General features: G+C 42.2%; 1 protein-coding gene across 7 annotated transcripts in view; it reads right to left on the bottom strand.

Annotated features, from left to right (window-relative positions):
- Positions 1-5,313: 5,313 nt before the first annotated feature.
- The window catches only part of SEPTIN10 (septin 10), a 96,787-nt gene continuing 84,484 nt past the window's right edge, over positions 5,314-17,616 (bottom strand). For 6 of the 7 annotated variants that reach the window (XM_073238592.1, XM_037015579.2, XM_037015580.2 and 3 more), the window contains 3 exons: positions 14,195-14,327; positions 7,002-7,186; positions 5,314-5,392 (listed from right to left, as the gene is read on the bottom strand). In XM_073238592.1, coding sequence (XP_073094693.1) covers positions 5,377-5,392; positions 7,002-7,186; positions 14,195-14,327 — 334 coding nt within the window. In that variant the 3' untranslated portion in view covers positions 5,314-5,376. The remainder of the gene's footprint in view (positions 5,393-7,001; positions 7,187-14,194; positions 14,328-17,616) is intronic. The other variant, XR_012132188.1, reaches the window with a different exon arrangement.

The raw sequence follows: 17,616 nt of genomic DNA, 5'->3' as shown, positions 1-17,616 counted from the left end.
CTGTCAGTCAGAACTGCATAACATCTGTCTTCTCAGCAGACGTGATGTGGAGTCCCTGAGAAACGCCAGTGAGGCAGTGGGCCTGCCAGGCTGTGGGATGGGAAAGCGCGGGCATGTGGTACTGTCTGCATTCCGGGGACACTCTCAAGTCACACTCATGTAGCACCCCCCATTTTTTTAACAGAGTAACTTCCAAAACATTTTTTATGCTTTAAATAAGCTCTTAGCAAATAGAAACAGGTAAGAATTCGGGTAATGCAGTGTCATATGACCTATGAGTCCATTTAATTCATATAACATAATTTCTAACCATCACAGAGCCAAGGGCCTTCACTACGATGGGCTCAGACAATATGAGGGCTGGGGAGGTGCTTTCAAAAGCTCTCCATTTCCCGATATTCCTGAAACTCCACCTTGCAAATACATTCAAGTCTTGACTTTTCTTCTTTAAGCATCTCTTTTTAAAGCTGTTATTTTCCCCCATGGGGGGTAACACTTTAAAACACTGAACTTAACTCCACAGTGCAAAATCACGGACCAGAGGTATAGGGACAAGCCCTGAGAATGCACTCGGTGTGGTGAGGGGAGGCCAGTTGCCCTCCCTCCTGTGCTGTCTGACCTGAGGAATGGTCCCCAGTCTCCAGATCCCCTAAGAAGCTCCCTCAGCTCACTTCTCCAGGGGACGCTCTCTCTGCGGACAAGCCTGTGTTAATGTCCAGGACTGTCAGAGCCAAGTTCCATGGCTTGTCACTACTCAGGACCTGCTTCCCTACCTGTCCAATGGGGACCCCGCCCACCTGCTTCCTTGAGTGCAAGTAGGGGCACAGGCATGGAAGCAGTCCTCTAGAACTTCTGGGAGCCCAGCCCCTCCACACCCTTTCGCCCTGGGAAACCTGTGTCAGCCTTCTGACCTCCCAAACTCTGAGATGCAGCTTATGAAGCCTGGAGTTTGTGGTACCTTGTCAGAGCAGCCAGTGAAAGCCAGCACACAGCCGCCCGGCGCTGGTGCACTGAGGGCCACCCCACCATCCACCACACCCACCTTTTTGGTAGTCAGGTTGTTTTTAATTTTAGCCATTCTATGCCGCTTTGCTTTCTTCTTGGTCATTTCCCCCGTTTTATCAACCTTAACAATCTTAAAAATACAAACTTTTTTTTCCTATTTCATGAATTCTGCTCTCACCTTTAATATTTTCCTTTAGTTTGGTATTCTTTTCCTAACTGCTTGAGATGAATGTGTAGAGCACTGGTTTTCAGCCTGTTTTCCCTTCTAGTAGGAGCATTTAGGACTATAAATTTGACCTTAAAATGACTTTAGCTGTCCTTAAAAGTTATGATATATATTTTCATTATTGTTCAGTTCAAAAGATTTTCTAATGTCCCTTTTGACTTCTTCTCTGGCCTGTGGTTTTATAAGTACATTTCTTATTTCCAAATACATGGGGATGTTTGTTATTACTGACTCTTACACTATGATCAGGTGTAACTGCTGATCTATAACAAGCAGAACTATAACATGCTTCTTTTAGGAGGTATTGAGTCAAGCACGCGGTCCATGCTCACAGGTGTCGAGTGCACGTCACAGCAGTGGGATGGGACACGCTTGGGCGCATGCTGTGTGGTCCACTGGGCCCAGGCTTTCGGATGTTTTCTGTGGTCCTCCTGTGTCTGCTCTGATATTTGGTCGGCTTGCTTTATCATAGAGATGTGTAAAACCTCCCGCAAGTGTGGCTTTGCATATTTCTCCACGTATTCTCATCACCTTTGTTTTACAAATGCTGAGGCTATTACGTACATACAGATTTGCAATTGTTCTACATTGTCATGTTTAAAGTGTCCATCTTCATCTCTAACCATGCTTTTGCTTTAAGGGTCTTTTTTTTTTTTTGAGAGGGCATCTCATATTTATTGATCAAATGGTTGTTAACAACAATAAAATTCTGTATAGGGTACTCAATGCTCAATGTACAATCATTAATCCACTCCAAGCCTAATTCTCGTCAGTCTCCGATCTTCTGAAGCATAACGAACAAGTTCTTACACAGTGAATAAGTTCTTACTGGTGAACAGTACAAGGGCAGTCATCACAGAAACTTTCAGTTTTGATCACATATTATGAACTATAAACAATCAGGTCAAATATGAATATTCGTTTGATTTTTATACTTGATTTATATGTGAATCCCACATTTCTCCCTTCTTCTTCTTATTTTTAATAAAATGCTGAAGTGGTAGATAGATGCAAGATAAAGGTAGAAAACATAGTTTAGTGCTGTAAGAGAGCAAATTTAGATGATCAGGTGTGTGCCTGTAGACTAAGTGTTAATTAAGGGTCTTTTTTTTACAGAAAGTACCGCCACACATTAGCTTCTGGTTAGAGTTTGCATCATGTACCTTTTCCTATCTTCTGTCTATAAAGGCAGAAAGTTTGAAACATCTGTTTTATAAAGTACATATAACAGGATTTTAAAACCTTTCATCTAAGAAGATTAGAGCATGTAATCCATGTAACTCATTTACTTGGGTCTAAATCTACCAAATTACTAAATGCTTTCTAGTTGTCACACCTTTTTATTTCCTTTATTTTTGTTTGGATTCTCATTTATTAGGCTGGTTTTCCTCCCACTTGGGCATACTTACACTCTGCCAAGTCTCACGCTGGCTGGCTGATGAGGCCCCTCCCCACTCCCCTGACTTACAGGCTCCTGTAGGCCTGTAGTTTGGTTCTCTGTTTCCCTACTCCACAAGACATTATCATTGTTTGACAGTCACAATTCACTTAGGTTTATCCATACAACTACCACTTTGCTCTATGGTTTTTGTTTTTATACATATGTTCCTTTCCACACCAGTGTTTTTTGTAAACATGACTTAGTTGTTCTGCTGTTTACTCCTGAACACAGTGTTAACAACTCCTGGCCCAGACTGTTGTCTCTTTAAGGGGCCAGCATGCTCCTCCTGCCGTGAACTCTGGAGGAGCACCTGACCGTGTGAGGCCAAGTCTACCCATGGCTCCTGCTGCCTGCTTGGATGAGAGTCCTGAAGACTAGTCTTCACCTGCTCCCACCTGCTTCTAAGATCGCACCCTCACTCTTGCTGCCACACTTCACCTACACTCTCTATTTACACGTAGCTACTTTCCATGGCACACAGGTTTTATTAAAAATGTGCTGTTGTACCTGGATTGTCTTTCCCCATTCCTATATGTGGACAGTTGCTCCCAGTCCTCCCAGACTCAGCCACATGAATGCTTTCCACACGCACACAGTGGTTTTTTGACCTGTGACCACTCTGGTACTCCCTGAGGGTGCGGATGGCCTTCATCACGCTGGTGTCCCCACTTCCAAGCCCACTAGGAGAGCAGAACCTAAACTGAGTCCCTTCAAAATGCGGTAAGAATTCATCATGCTTTTCCTTTACTCTGTTTAAATCAGTCTTAAACACCAGAGAAGTAGGTACATGATTAATGTTGGTCCTGAGAGGCAATTCTATTTTACATGCTTTATGGAAAAATAGTAACCAACACATGTCTAACTTAATTTTGTTCCCAGGAAATTAACTAAAGCATCAGCAGATACTAGCTCCCTTCGAAACCTTGTGCCTGAACAGTGCAGAATAAACTAGCTTTGTAAGGAAACTTGAATGTTACAGTGTGACTTTTAAAGACTTTCTCCTTTGCTTGGCAAAGTGGTGGTGAGTCTTTCTCTTAGCAGAATCATTAGCAATACAAAATGATTACCCTTCTATTAAGTTCAGACTCTCAGGCAGGTGTCTGTAATCTTTTCAGCTGGAAACTTGAATAATGGTTTTAACATGTCAACAACCAATCTGGCAACTATAAATATTTCATTGGCGTTTAGGATAGCTGTTTATCCAGTTTGCATGGCCATAAATAGCTACCACTCATCACATCACTGGGTCTCTGGACGGCTCTCCTCAGCTAGTGCTTTAGCGCAGTAGTGCTGGCCTGGCTCTGCGCCACAGGCTGCCTGCCCTCAGGGACTCACACACTCTCCTGCTCCCACCTTCCAGACCTTGGGCATTACTGATCCTGAGAAAGTTTAGAACTTTTTCTATGGTTCTTTTAACTTACTTTTCTGAGGTTTTAAAAGGCTAAGAGACAGTGGTGAATTTCAAATGCGAAAATGAAATTGAAAGTGTTTGTCCAGATAAACTGCACTATGAAATGAAAGGTTTTATTTGCAACTTATACAACTTCATGAAAACATACACTGTTCAGAATCTGACACAGGCTAAGTGAAACATCTATCATCTGGAAAATACTGGTAGTATTCCCCACCTTAAAATGATTCAAGCATCATTATATGAACTAATTTTGATAAAATGCTTAAGATGACAGTTTGAAAAAAGAAAAATTAAAGTAATTTAAACATTTTAGTAAATACGCAGATGTATTTTATTGTCGAGACTAAATGTGTTTTACTTAGAATATTCATGTACAAAAAATGAAAAACTAAACACCTATGGCTGTTAAGAAAAAGTTAGAAACCATTAAATTGCTCTGAGAATACCACTAAGGCACTGAAACCAAATACCCTTAAGATCTGAATATCTAAATTCTTATATCTTTAATATTCAGATGTTCATTGTTATTTCTCAAGAAATAGTGTTAATAAGATGACTCAACCTTATTATTTTTTCCCTGGAAGACAGTTTTAAACAATAAGTATGCAATACATCCAATGAAAACAGTATGGTAATACCCAGGTTCCAAGTCACTTACCCTTAGAAAAAGGGTTTAAATGCCTGGATGTTTTTACTTTTAAAACATACTTTGTTTCATCACAACAACAATACACGAGCCACAGTAAGGCATACTGAAGCATGGAAGGCCATCATGTTATATAATGTGATAAAAAAGGTTAGGATCATGTTACCAACTGGATAATTATGTCAAGAATTAAAAGTTCTATAAAACTACTGAGAGGTTAGAGTTTCAGGTACCTAATAAAAACATATCCCCAAAATACTACTGTTTGTGTGTACCCCCAAAAATGGTTCATCTTGGATATAAATGCAATCAGGTAACCATCCTGAGTGAGTTCTGTGTTTTCCACAGCGCCGACACTTTGAGCTACTGTGCATTGCATGTGACCATAACTGGGCAGCAGGAGAGACGATCCAGATTCACTGCAAACCAGCAACGTCGGCCCTTCAACAGCAGTGACAATATACCTGATTATCAGCCACTCTGGCCTTTGTATTGACCTGATACTTAAATGTCAGTAACTGTAGCCATTTGCCAGGTACTGAATAAGTGATACAGCAAATAAAAACAGAAGAAAATCAAAGCATACTTCTAACATTTTAATGACTTTTGGTCGTGATGACCTTCTGTGACCTGGAACCTTAGTTTTATATAAAACCGGAGCTGGAAAGAGAACAAAAAACTTTTGATTGGTACAATGAAAAAAACATTTAGGAAATAAAAATTGTTAGAATCATTAGTTTTACAAAGGTTTGTACAGAAAGAGCTAACATACTATACTAAAGGATATCTAGCTGTAGGATTTTGGAGATATAAGAAATAAAAACAAACACCAAACACTACTTTCTTAAGAATTCTTTTGACCTCTCAAAAAACTACAGTCTAGGCCCTGGTTTTGTCAACAATAGCACATACTAATGGTTCACAAGTGGAACAGAGTGACAGTTTTTACAAGGGATATGTAAACTGTCTTTCACGTATGTTATAAAATTGGGAAATCCAGTTTACTAACACTGGATTAGGATGAAAGAATAAGAAGGTACTGAGCTTTCTAATTTAAAGCATACTGAAAAGTACACGAGCAAACAAAACAAAGACCCATGCCCTCTAGAGCTTATGTTACAAGATCACACATGAGGACTCCTTTCTTCCCACAAAACTATAAAATCCACCCAAACCTGTGAGTTTACTTCCCCAGAGGTCAAAATTGGTACATCATGGACCAGTGTTCAGTTCTCCTAACCATTCTGAAGTTGAATTACTGAAGTCTGAAATTGCTGGGGTTGAAGTAAGACGTGGGGATAAAATGTAACCAGCAGTACTGCTCTGTGCAGCACGTAGGGGGACCTGCGCTGCCCGGGCTGGGGGAGGGGGACCGGCGCTGCCTGGGCTGGGGGTTGGGGCCCGCGCCCCAGGGTCTGGGGGATGGCAGAGGCTGAAGCACAGACCACGGAGGAACACTCTCAGCAGAGCTGGCCAGTGATGACTTTCAGGAACAAATAAGCAAACTGACAAGGACATCTTAGGTGGAAGAAACAAAAGAAGGGCACAAAGTACAGAAGAGGAAAGAGCTCATATTCTGGTTTGGTGACTTCGGTTTTGACACATACCCCGCACCTATAAGCCTTGTGATTAGCCCCGCGCTACTCGTGCTGCCCCGCCTCACCGGGGCCCTCTCTACCTTCCTCCCCATCTGTATGTCCACCACTGGTTTCACAAGCTCTGACATCAAAGCACAGGAGCTCGAATCGATAGCCTGGTTCCCTTACTGAAATAAAAATTCTCATAAAATCACTATCAGTAGAATTTGGTTAAATATAGTTTTTTTTTCAAGTTTTATTTTACATCTTATGATCTGCCTATAAAGTGTACAGCTTCCTTTTAGACATAACTAATGATAGATCAGGAGTAACAGACGTGTACAAAGCCCCAGGCTGGCCTCGGAAATCACACCATGAACTTCCCCAAGGTGACTGACCCTTTCTACACTGATTTTTTTCGTTAACTTTGTTCACTCTTTCACTCACTCATTGTGGCACCTAATGATTTACTGGTCCCCTAACATGTGCCCGGTGCTGAGGTAAGAAGCTGGGGAAGTGGCCGTGAGCCGGAGGGACAGGTGTGCTCTCAAGCTGCTGACATGGTAGCTGCAGAAGCAGACAAGGAATGAGGGAACAGACAGTGAGCAGGTGCTACGAGACCCGACAGGGCAAGGAGACAGCAAGTGACGGAGGAGGGCTGCCAGGGACCAGGGCTACGTGAGGTGGCTTACTTCTTGCGGTCCTTGTCCTTCAGGTTGCCACCTGACACTGTGTAAGTCTGACTCTGGTATATCTCAGACGTAGCTTTCTTTTTAGAGAAAGCGATGATTTCTTCTTCCAAAAGTCTTCTCTTTTCTTCAAGCTTCATTCTCTCTTCTTGGTGAATTCTCTTAAGATGCTCGAATTTGGCCTGTAGCTGCGACAAAGGTGCAATTCCCAGGAGTGACACAAGGTGGCAGCACACGCCCAGGAATGTTCTCTGGCCCAAACCTGCGGCTAATGCTTATCGGGAGGGATCTACTTACTGGCTCTGCCTGACATCTCACAAGTTCATACTTAAAAGTAAAACCTTACGCAGGGAATTGCCTTTGTAGCTTTAATTTTAAATGCATTCCCATGAAAAAAATGCATGCATGGAAATAATAAAATCAGAACCTCATGAACAATCCTCAGTTTTTAAAACATTTGGCTTCTTCTTGGAGTTTTTATTTTCTTGCTCCACATTTCCCCTACAAGCCTCTCCAAATGAAGTTTCTAAAATGCATGCTCAGTAAAAGCAAGGGACACAAATTAAAGAAGCAAGTTACGGAAAAGGAAAAAATTATTTTCAAAATGAAATTACCATGTGTAGTGAAAACAGTTGTTTAAAGTTAAACCTGTTTGGAAAGCAAGTGTCAAATGATCAATTTAAATCAAAAACCTTAAAAATCTATTATATTTTTACAGTCATTCACCTTCTTGAAATGTAAGATAAATCAAGAAATCCTAAGTTCAGAGGAAGTTTTATATATAAAAACACTCACTGTAGTATAATTTTCACAATGGGAAAAACTGTCTGTGTCTAATAAAGCCAAAAACTAAATTTATGTTAAATGTATTCAAGGCAACCATTAAAAAGAGGTTTGCAAAAGTTTGTAGTGTTACAAGAGCACTCCCCGGTTTAATTACTGTTCACCTGAAAAGAGAGACTAGGGAATGCAGCAAACCCTGTGTGCGTCGGCCATGAGCCAAGCTGCTAGGAGCACAAGTCCCACATCTGGATCTGGACCAGAAAGGAGAACCTTCTTGATCCCCTGGTTTGCTTAGATGAACTTAAATTAGTATTTTCAGTTCTGGGAGGACACCTAGCATTCATACAAAAAGGAGGACTTATTTTCTATAAGAGATGGTAAAGGATAGTTGAGGAAATACTTTGCCAAAAATCAGAGGCTGAGGGTAGAAACTGGAGAGAGCTAAACTCCATCTTAGTATGATTTAAATGTCCCAAATACGGGACAGGTTGACCAGTGAGTCAGTAAACCCCTGACAGGACAAGTATTTAAGCAGAGACAGGACAGGGTTGGGAGAGATTAAGTGAAGCCCTTCTACCTAAGATTCCTTTATTTCTGAGGATGCCATTTCAGAGAAGGACAAGGTCCCTGGTATATGCTTATTTACATGGTTCCTGCTTTTATAAAATGTGTGTGTGTGTGTGTGTGTGTGTGTGTGTGTGTGTGTGGTGTATTTAAAGGGTGGGATTCATCATGTCATTCAAATCAGTGGTATAAATACAGTCACACTCTCTGAGCATGTGCACAGCCCCTATAAATTTGGGAGAGAAGCAAAGCAACTCACTAACTGGGAGAAAATAGTTACAAATGATCTATCTGATAAGGGGTTAATATCCAAAATATATAAAGAATGCATACAACTCAACACCAAAAGGCCAAATAATCTGATTTAAGAGGTGGGCAGAGGACCTGAACAAGTATTTTTCCACAGAAGATAATCTATTTATATATCTATCTATCTGTATATCTATATCTATCTTTCTCTTTCTCTAAGAGAGATGGCCAACAGACACACAAATAGATGCTCAATGTCACTCAAGATCAGGGAAATGCATATCAAAATCACAATGAGACATCACCTCACACCTGACAGAATGGCCAGTACTGAAAGACAAGCGGGTTGGTGAGGACGTGGAGAAAAGGGAGTCCTCTGACACTAATGGTGTGAATGTAAACTGGTGCTGTGGAAAGCAGCGTGGAGGTTCCTCAAAAAATTAAAAGTAGAACTACCATACGACCCAGCAACCCCACTTCTGGGACTCCACCTGAGGAAAACAGAACCACTAATCTGAAAAGGTGTATGCACCCCCATCTTCACAGAAGCATTATCTACAAAAGTCAAGATATGGAAACAACCTAAGTGTCCATCAGTAGATGAGTAGATAAAGAAAAGGCGGTACACAGTGGAATATTATTCACATAAAAAGAAAGAAATTCTGCCATTTGCAACAACATGGATGGAGCTAGAGGGTATTATGATCAGTGAAATAGGTCAGACAGATGGAGACAAATACCCTAAGATTTCACTTACATGTGGAACCTAAAAACAAAGGAACAAACCAAAGAAGAGAAATAAACTAAAAAAAAAAACCAGAGAACAGAGTAGTGGTAGGGAGATAAGCAAAATAGGTGAAGGGAATAAAGAGGTACAAGCCTCCATTTGTAAAGTAAGTCATGGAAATGAAAAATACAGCATAAAACATATAGTCAATAACAACATAGGAATTTTGTACGGTGACAGACAGTAACTACACATACTGTGGTGAGCATTTGGTAGTATATATAATCGTTGAATCACTATGCTGTACACTGGAAACTACAATATTGTACATCAACTACATATACTTATAAATAAATCAGTAAGACCCTGTCCCAAAATATAGTCACATTCAGAGGTAGTGGGGATTAGGACTTCAACATATGAACTTTGGGGGACTATAACTCAGCCCATTACAGTAGTTTTCACCAAAAGTATTCGTTAAACTCTAAACATTCACATGTTTAAAAAAAATGGAAGAGAAGCAGAGTGGAGGTAAAGCCTGGAAAGGGAGGGTACAGGGCAGATTACATTACATGAATAGAGATGTATCTCTGTTACTCAAATGGAGGTTATGTACTTTATATGCACACTTAAATATCCTGACAGGTTATAGGGTATTTTGTACGTCACTGACTAAAAATCCCAGGGAAACTATAGAAAGAGAAATGTGATTTAGAAAGGGGGAGAGGGGAGGTGTGAATGTGACTATCATCCACATTTGCGGAGTCAAGGCTTTTGAGGGTAACAATCTATTCCACACACATGCAGCCCTTACCTGTGGTTCCATGATTTGTAACCATGGGTTTAATTCAAATGTATTTCCAAATACTCAAAAAGGCAAAGGCAAGAGGCCTTTTGTGCTGTTGGTAACTACTCAACATGCCCCTAAAACTGTACCACCAGTATGGGTGCTGCTGCACCTTTTATAAACATTCCTAAGATTATTATACATTCTGCTATTCGATGATCCTTTTAAAAGTACCCATTTTTAGAGAAGAAAGCTAGAGACAGAATTCCTCTCTTTGTTGGACTCTTTCATCTGAGCTCTGCCCGCACAGCTGGGGCCCTTCCAGCCCTGACTGCCAGGCTCTCAGCGGCAGCTGTGTGCCGCCTTCACACACTCTCTGATGAGGTTCCTGCACGCTCCTGCTCAGGATCATAAGGTAGCTGTAGGCCTTTTTTTAATGAAAATTATCTAAATACCTTTGAAAATAGGAGAGGCATACATATTAAATGAAAAATGAACCAAGAAAAGACTTACATATAAAATTGGGAAGTAGTATTTTAACGATGGTTATGTACTATTTATTTGAGGGATAACTGTAAACTGTGTGCTTTTTCCTGTGGTGTGGGAAATAAATGTGACATACATAGCATGCCTCATAGATACATCTAGAATTATGTTAATAAAGATGTAGCAAAGGTCACATTTAAACAGTATTTCAAGCTCACATCTGTTTTGGGTACCCTCCCTAAACTAGTTATCCAAGGTTCACAGTGTTTTCAGTAGCAGTATATGAAAGTCCCAATTTATACTGAAGATAAATTGAGTTGTTTTACAACAATACTGGCAGGGTATGTTGAGTAACAAGGGCCTGAAATACAGCATCAAATAATGCTTTGAGTTATCAGAAATGATCTTTTTATTAGTGACTACCAGTACCTCAATGATATAACTAGATTTAAAATGTCAGCAGCCAAGTATTGGGTGACAAAATGTCCTCATTTGCTCAGGAGAGACCTGATTTACACTTACACATTCCAGCATAAGTATTAATAAGCCTCCTTTCCCTCTAAAACCACAATCATCAAGACAATGAGTTGTACGGTCCTCCATATTATCAGTCCTTCAGCTGATGAGTTTTGGCCTCAGGGAGTGATGATTATTGACTGGATGTCCTTCACAACTGACCGACTCTAAAGTATCAGAGGTACTGGCTTTACAGTACGGAAACTGGGTGTGAAGTCCTCATAGTGTGAATAAAACAGGCCCTAAGCTATTTAATTCCAGGCTTAGAACAGCTTTGGTGCTGGTGCCTCAGGTTTAAATTAACTTCGTCGTTAGGTTAATACATACACATAACTCAAAGATCTTGGGCTGTAAAAATAAAAATGTACGAAGTACACTATCAAATAGTATTTCTTTCTTTCAACCACTTGGTCACTCTGAATTTTCAATTTCCTTTTAAGTAAGACACATTTAAGCAAAATATTCTTATGTGGGATTAAAAAAATTGAGAACTAGACTATAAACTGTTCCTATACCTTCTCTCCACATTGGAGAAACTAAGAATCATGTGATATGAGAGATAAGCTCTTAAGAGTTTTGTTCCACCTCCACCTTAAAGATGAATCTACTAAAGAAATATCAGCATCCTTGTCTCCCACTCATCACAGCCCCTTCCTCAGTATTTATGCTTAAAAATAACTGCAAACTTGGGACTATTCTCGAATAAAAGAGAAGACAAACAACACCCACATGCAATGAGACCCGTGACTGAATTCTGGTTCAAAAACAAACCAAAATATTCATCAAACAAAAAGAAACAAGGGAAGACCACTGTGGAGCAAGAGGGAGGTGTGAATGTGAGCTGCAGATGGGTGGTGTGTGGCACTCCTGTGCATTCCCCCAGGTGTGAGGTGGGTGCTCCAGCTGAGGAGGAGACACCCCTGAGCTTGCAAGATGCACAGTGAAGCGCCAGGATAAAAGAGCCATGATGCCTATAGCAAGCTTCCAGGCACACCCAGGCACACCCAGTCGCACCCAGCCACACCCACAAAACAAAGGGCAAAACGTCCAGCTAAAGTAGGTGTGGGGAGGGACACAGGGACCCTGTACTTCCACTTTCCTGTTGTTTGAACTTTTGCAAAATAAAAGATCAATAATGCATCATATATTTCAGTAGGTTAATTTAACAAACCCACTTCCTGCTGGATTCGTTCAGATAGCAAGGACTGAAGTGCACCTGAAGAAACAAACCTGTAGAGCTCACACGACTTTCCAGGAACTCTGTGCTTCACAGAGTTTGTCAGAGCTGACGTTTCTGATTTCTCTCAGAGGCTCCCTTTGGGGCTAATCTTTTTGGGTCCTCATCTTAAGTGTGCCCATTTACTTAAAAGGAGCCACTGCAGTCAGGTCTATAGGTCTATAGAAAATAGCTTACCTCAAATAAAAGTAGAGCTGTTGTTTGAAAAACTAGAATCGAACAAAATCATGGAAATCTGCTGGTGGTTTGTTTGGGCACCAAGGTTGTCAAAGGCCCTCTGCCACTAACTCTTCGGGAAGGCCTGAGCTAAACTCAAAAGGCTGCTGAACAGACCTCAGAGTCACTGTTTCATGGGAGCAAAGTCACAAGAACTCTCAGAAACTCTCCTAAAAGGCTCCCTCAAGCCATAGCTACATTTTGGGCTCATGGTTAAGACACTTAAAGCACTTCTCAGTGACCTGCTCCATTACAAGTCCTTATGAGGGAGGGCAGGGACAGGGGACCACATCATGATGAACGTTTCCTGCCTAGGATGGAAAATGCCAAGAAACAGACAGCATAGTAAGAACAGGAGGAACTCCATGTTAAGGCTAAGATGTCTTAAGGCTAGGAGGTAAGATTCCTAACATATTCTTTGATATGCAGCCAACAACCTGTCTTAATCTAGGGCGAGCAGTCCTCAGTGAGATGTTCCCAGGGCTTGAGGGTAACCATATCTTGGAGAACAGGATCAATAAGTTCCTTGTGTGTAGTTTATCTTACAGAGTATCTAGAGGACTGACTATGGATGGTAACACTGTCTCTCACCAGAGACATCATGAGACCACATGTCAAACCTCCACACCCCACTTCCACCTTTGCCCCTTCTTGAAAGCCTTAAAAGACAGAATCCTAAGCCCTTAAGAGCGCCTCCTCTCTGAGGTTGCCTACACTCCCCTTTCTTCGAGTGTGTACTCTGCCTTAAATAAAGCCTTCTCACTATGCAACTTACCTGCATTTTGTTTCTGAGCTCTTCCAGTGTTAAATGTCTTTATTACTTCACTATTTCATTCCATTTTCTAAACTTAAGCACAAATCTTCAGTCTCTCTGTCCTACTTCAGACAAGTTGGGAGGGGCTCCTGAGAGCTCTGATTCGGGCTTGCAAGCTCTTGTTGCCTGGAGAACCTGGGCCGACTGCAACTGCCCAGTCATGCTCTCTAGCAGCCTGCCTCTAAATCTCCTTTGCCTTTGGGATGTTCTCAGAACACAATCTCACTCCAACCAGTGCTCTGCAGCTCTCCCGAATCCCAGGGTGTTAGGGGCCTAGTTCCCACACTGTGCAGATCTGACTGGACACTGGACACCAGGTGACCCTGGTTCAGGAGCTGTGCAGGGATCTGCCCTGTGCTGAGCAGGAGTTCAGTGAGCCTCCCTCTCCTCCCTCTGCTCTCTGCCGCCTGCACAGCTGCTGCCATTTGCGGCTACTCTCACTTTAATGAATTCCTTCCTTACCTGCACTTGTTCGACCTGCTCGAGAATTCTTTCTCGTCCAGAATCAAGAGCACCCTGCCATCCAGGCTGAGGGGTCACCTGGTGTGCAGGGAGAGAACCCCCACCCCAGACGAGGCTGCAAGGCAACACTTGGCAAACCCTTTCTAATGGAAGACTACCTGTTCAAAAAGACCAAATTTTTTAGTTGATTTCAGACTGTAATGTCTGTGTCCAAAGACTGTGTGTTAAAATAGCTATTTTTTTAAAAAAAACAAGTAGTCTCCAAAGGCATCTAATTAAATTCTCAAGACAAATCCCCCAAATTAACAGGATACCTAAAAGGCAAGTGCAGATCACAACACGTCAGCGTACTTGCCTCTCTCTCAGCTTCTCTCAATATGGCCTCTTTCTCCTTCACTCGCTGGACAAACATCTGCTTCATCTCCTCCTCCTTCCGCTGACGTTCTCCTTGAAATTCATGTCTTTTGGCTTGGTAGGTCTCTTGAAGACTGAGAAGTTATTTGGGTACTCATGTTAGAAAAGATGATGTAACAAGCTTGTAAGAACACAAACACCTGGGGTTAAGCCTCAGGATGATAGTAATGTGCACCACACGTCATGCAGAGGAATCCGGACCATGGAGCCTCCTGCAGTCCGAGACTAACAGCCCGAGACAAACAGCCAGCCGTGCGACGGCTCCCAGACAGGACTAGAGTTCTAAGCCGTGCTTCCACGGCCTTCAGGAGTGCTCTCACCTCACCGCAACGGTGCTCTCTCAGCCCTTGCTAACTGGCAGCACTGTGCCCAGGGGCCAGGAAGTCATCTCTGACTCTCCCCTTTCTCTGATCTCCACAGCCGACCACCAAGGGCTGTGAGTACAGCCTGGGACTCGGACATCTTTTGATTCCTACATACCCCCTGCTCCAGCCCCGTTGGATCTTTGTGGCGTTCGGCCTTCACCACTGCAGTAGTCTAATCGGTCTGGGCTTCTAGCTTCTCTTTCACTTTGCTCTTCTTGCCACTCCTCAGATTTTAAAAACACATATCTCACCCTCTTTTTTCTCTGCATTACAGTTATTATGGCATCTGCAGAACAAGGTCCCATCTCCTTAAAACAGCCCTTCAGAAACTTCGTGAACTGGCCGAATTCTCCCTTTCCAGTTTCATTTCTTACCACCCAAATCCAGTCCCTCTAGGGTTCCAGCCACACCCACTTACCCACTGTTCCTACGCAAGCCTCACATCTCACGCTTTACTTTGTTATGCCTTGGGCTTCCAATACCACGGCTCGCTTCCCACCCCCCCGTTACCCAGCTGATCTTCCATCCCTCAATGCCAAGTTCACACGCAGCTTCCTCCAGAAAGCCTTCTATGGTATCCCTGGCTGAAACTAACTGCTCCTCCTGTGCATGTTCAAGGCACTTTGTTTATACCTCTGCTTTGGTGTCTACATCCCACCTGCCCTCTCTCCTAACATATAACCATCTTTGTGACCTGACTATGCAGCAGGCATTCTACTTTTTACCAGGTTTTTTGTTTTTCTGTTTGGCCTCTAAATCTGTCAGGTTACTTTCTCCATTTTCAGAAACCTCTGATCCTACACTGGATTCAGTCTTTAAGTCTTTAATGACAAACTTGGTTTAAATAATGTCTTGAGTTCATATTATATGTAAGTTTTAAAAAGTTCTCATTTAGTCTATTTATACAAGCACATGAGTTGCTTAGGAGGGAAATAAATGTATGTGGCAAACAGTAAAAAGACCTAACATCTGTGGATACCTGCTACTGGCAGATGCTCTGCTGGACCCCTTCCACTATCTAACTGCCATAGCAACCGAGTGACATGCATTGACACTGTTTTACAGGTAGGAAACAATCTCAGGAAGGTGGTCTGCCTAAAGTAACACAGTTGGTAACAAAAGGCTGGGATTTGGGCAGATCAGACTGGCCCCACAGCCCACCTTCCTGACTGCCATAAACACGACGGCCCCAGTGATGTTCCAGCAGCAGACCATAAAGTGATACTCTGCTCCTGCCTGTTTTCCACTGCATCGCACCGCATTCCAACTCTGGCAACATAAATTTACAAAGCCCACAGCGAGAAAAGAAACCCACACATCTCTCAAAAAGTGGTGAAGAAACATTTCAAAGAATTGGAAAGGAATGGTTTACAGAGTTAGCATTGTAAAACTAATGCAGCCATTGTTTTCTATCATGGGTTTATTTGTTAAATAAAATGAAACAGCTCTCTTGCCATACTCCTCCCTTTTCTAGTGTAGAAGTAGCTTGCTCTGGTGAGTACTTAATGCAACATACTAATATAGTTGCAAATATAGAACTAATTTAAGGCAAAACTGAAAACCAAAGAGGAAGAAAAAAATTCTCACATGCTCATGTTCGTCAAGAAATCACCACAGGCCCTTCATGTACAGTTCTAACAAGACTGGTGAATGTTTCCACTTCTACTGTAGACCAAATGCAGCAAGTTAACTATTTCCTGAGAGTTCCAAAGACACAATGTAATGACACAAAAAATCACGTCAAACACTTAAGTAATTCTAAAAGACAAAAACCCTTTCAAAACTATAGGTCCCACAGCACCTGCAATGACTGAATTTGTAGCTGAACGTTAAAGGTGATTAACCATGGGAATGGGACTGGTTACACCAATCTAAGATAACCTGGGGATTTAAGAAGGTTAAAAAAGCATGTTTCATATATTTTAAACAACTGAAAATCAGGTCATTAAGATCAGAAATGTGTGATGCCATTTATTTGGACCTCTTGATAAGCACATAGTCAGTGCTGGTGGGCCTGGATGCTATGACTCAGTAGAGCCGTTCAGTAAAATAAATGTATGGAAAACAGGCTGGAGGTCTGGCAACGCAGAGGGCCAGGAAACAAAGGGGAACAAAGGTCACACTAACAGGTCATGTGACTACCTTTTCATTGATATACATGATATTGAGGGGCAGGTTTTACATGCTGACCAAACTATGGTGACTACTGTCATGTACACACCAAATTAAATGGGAGAGACTCCCTATAACATAAAATGTTTATCTTGAATCTATAAAGGTAAAACCTTCATAAGACATCGGGCTACAGTGAGCTATAGAAGCTTTATCAAATAACTCACAGAAGAATTACCAAGAGAAGAGATGCCCTGCAGTGCCTGATCCAGAAACCCCGCCAGATGAGCCTTCCCACCTCAGGACAGCGGGCCTCGCACTGACACCCACTTCCCCCGCTGCTTGTCCTCTGCATGCATCCCGCAGCCCCTGCTCCCTCCCCAGTCAGCAACCTGGCCTAAACTGAAGAACCCTCCTCTTCCAGTTTTCCATTCTTCACTGAAGTGAGCAGATGCTTCCCAAACTGAAGAAATGCTCAAAACATGGATGTTCTGGGAAATCTTCTATTCTGACCTACTTCCTTGGAGTCTGTCTACTTCCTTTTGATACTATTATCCTGATTCTCTCCTTCATGGGATACACTCTGACAGGGCAATTACTTCAGTTCATGGCCACCCCTAGCCAGGACATGGGTGCATGTCCTAAAATGGGACTCCTGGGCTAGAAATTGTTGAGTGGTTTCAGTTCATTCATTCCACTGCCAGCACTAGAGTAAAACTGGTTTCTACCTACTCTAAGCCTTCCCTCTGAACTCTTAAGTCCTGGCCTATGCGGTCTCCCAGCCACGGCTTTTTTTGTTTTAGAGGGAGTGGCCTTCATTACTTTCAAAGAAGCACCTGGTTTGTACTGCACTGAGTGCTTCTACAGCGAACACCAATGCTCAACT

This window comes from Manis javanica, chromosome 1 (genome assembly GCF_040802235.1).
Source record: "Manis javanica isolate MJ-LG chromosome 1, MJ_LKY, whole genome shotgun sequence".
Taxonomy (NCBI): Eukaryota; Metazoa; Chordata; class Mammalia; order Pholidota; family Manidae; genus Manis; species Manis javanica.
This window is presented reverse-complemented; position numbering and strand designations above follow the sequence as displayed.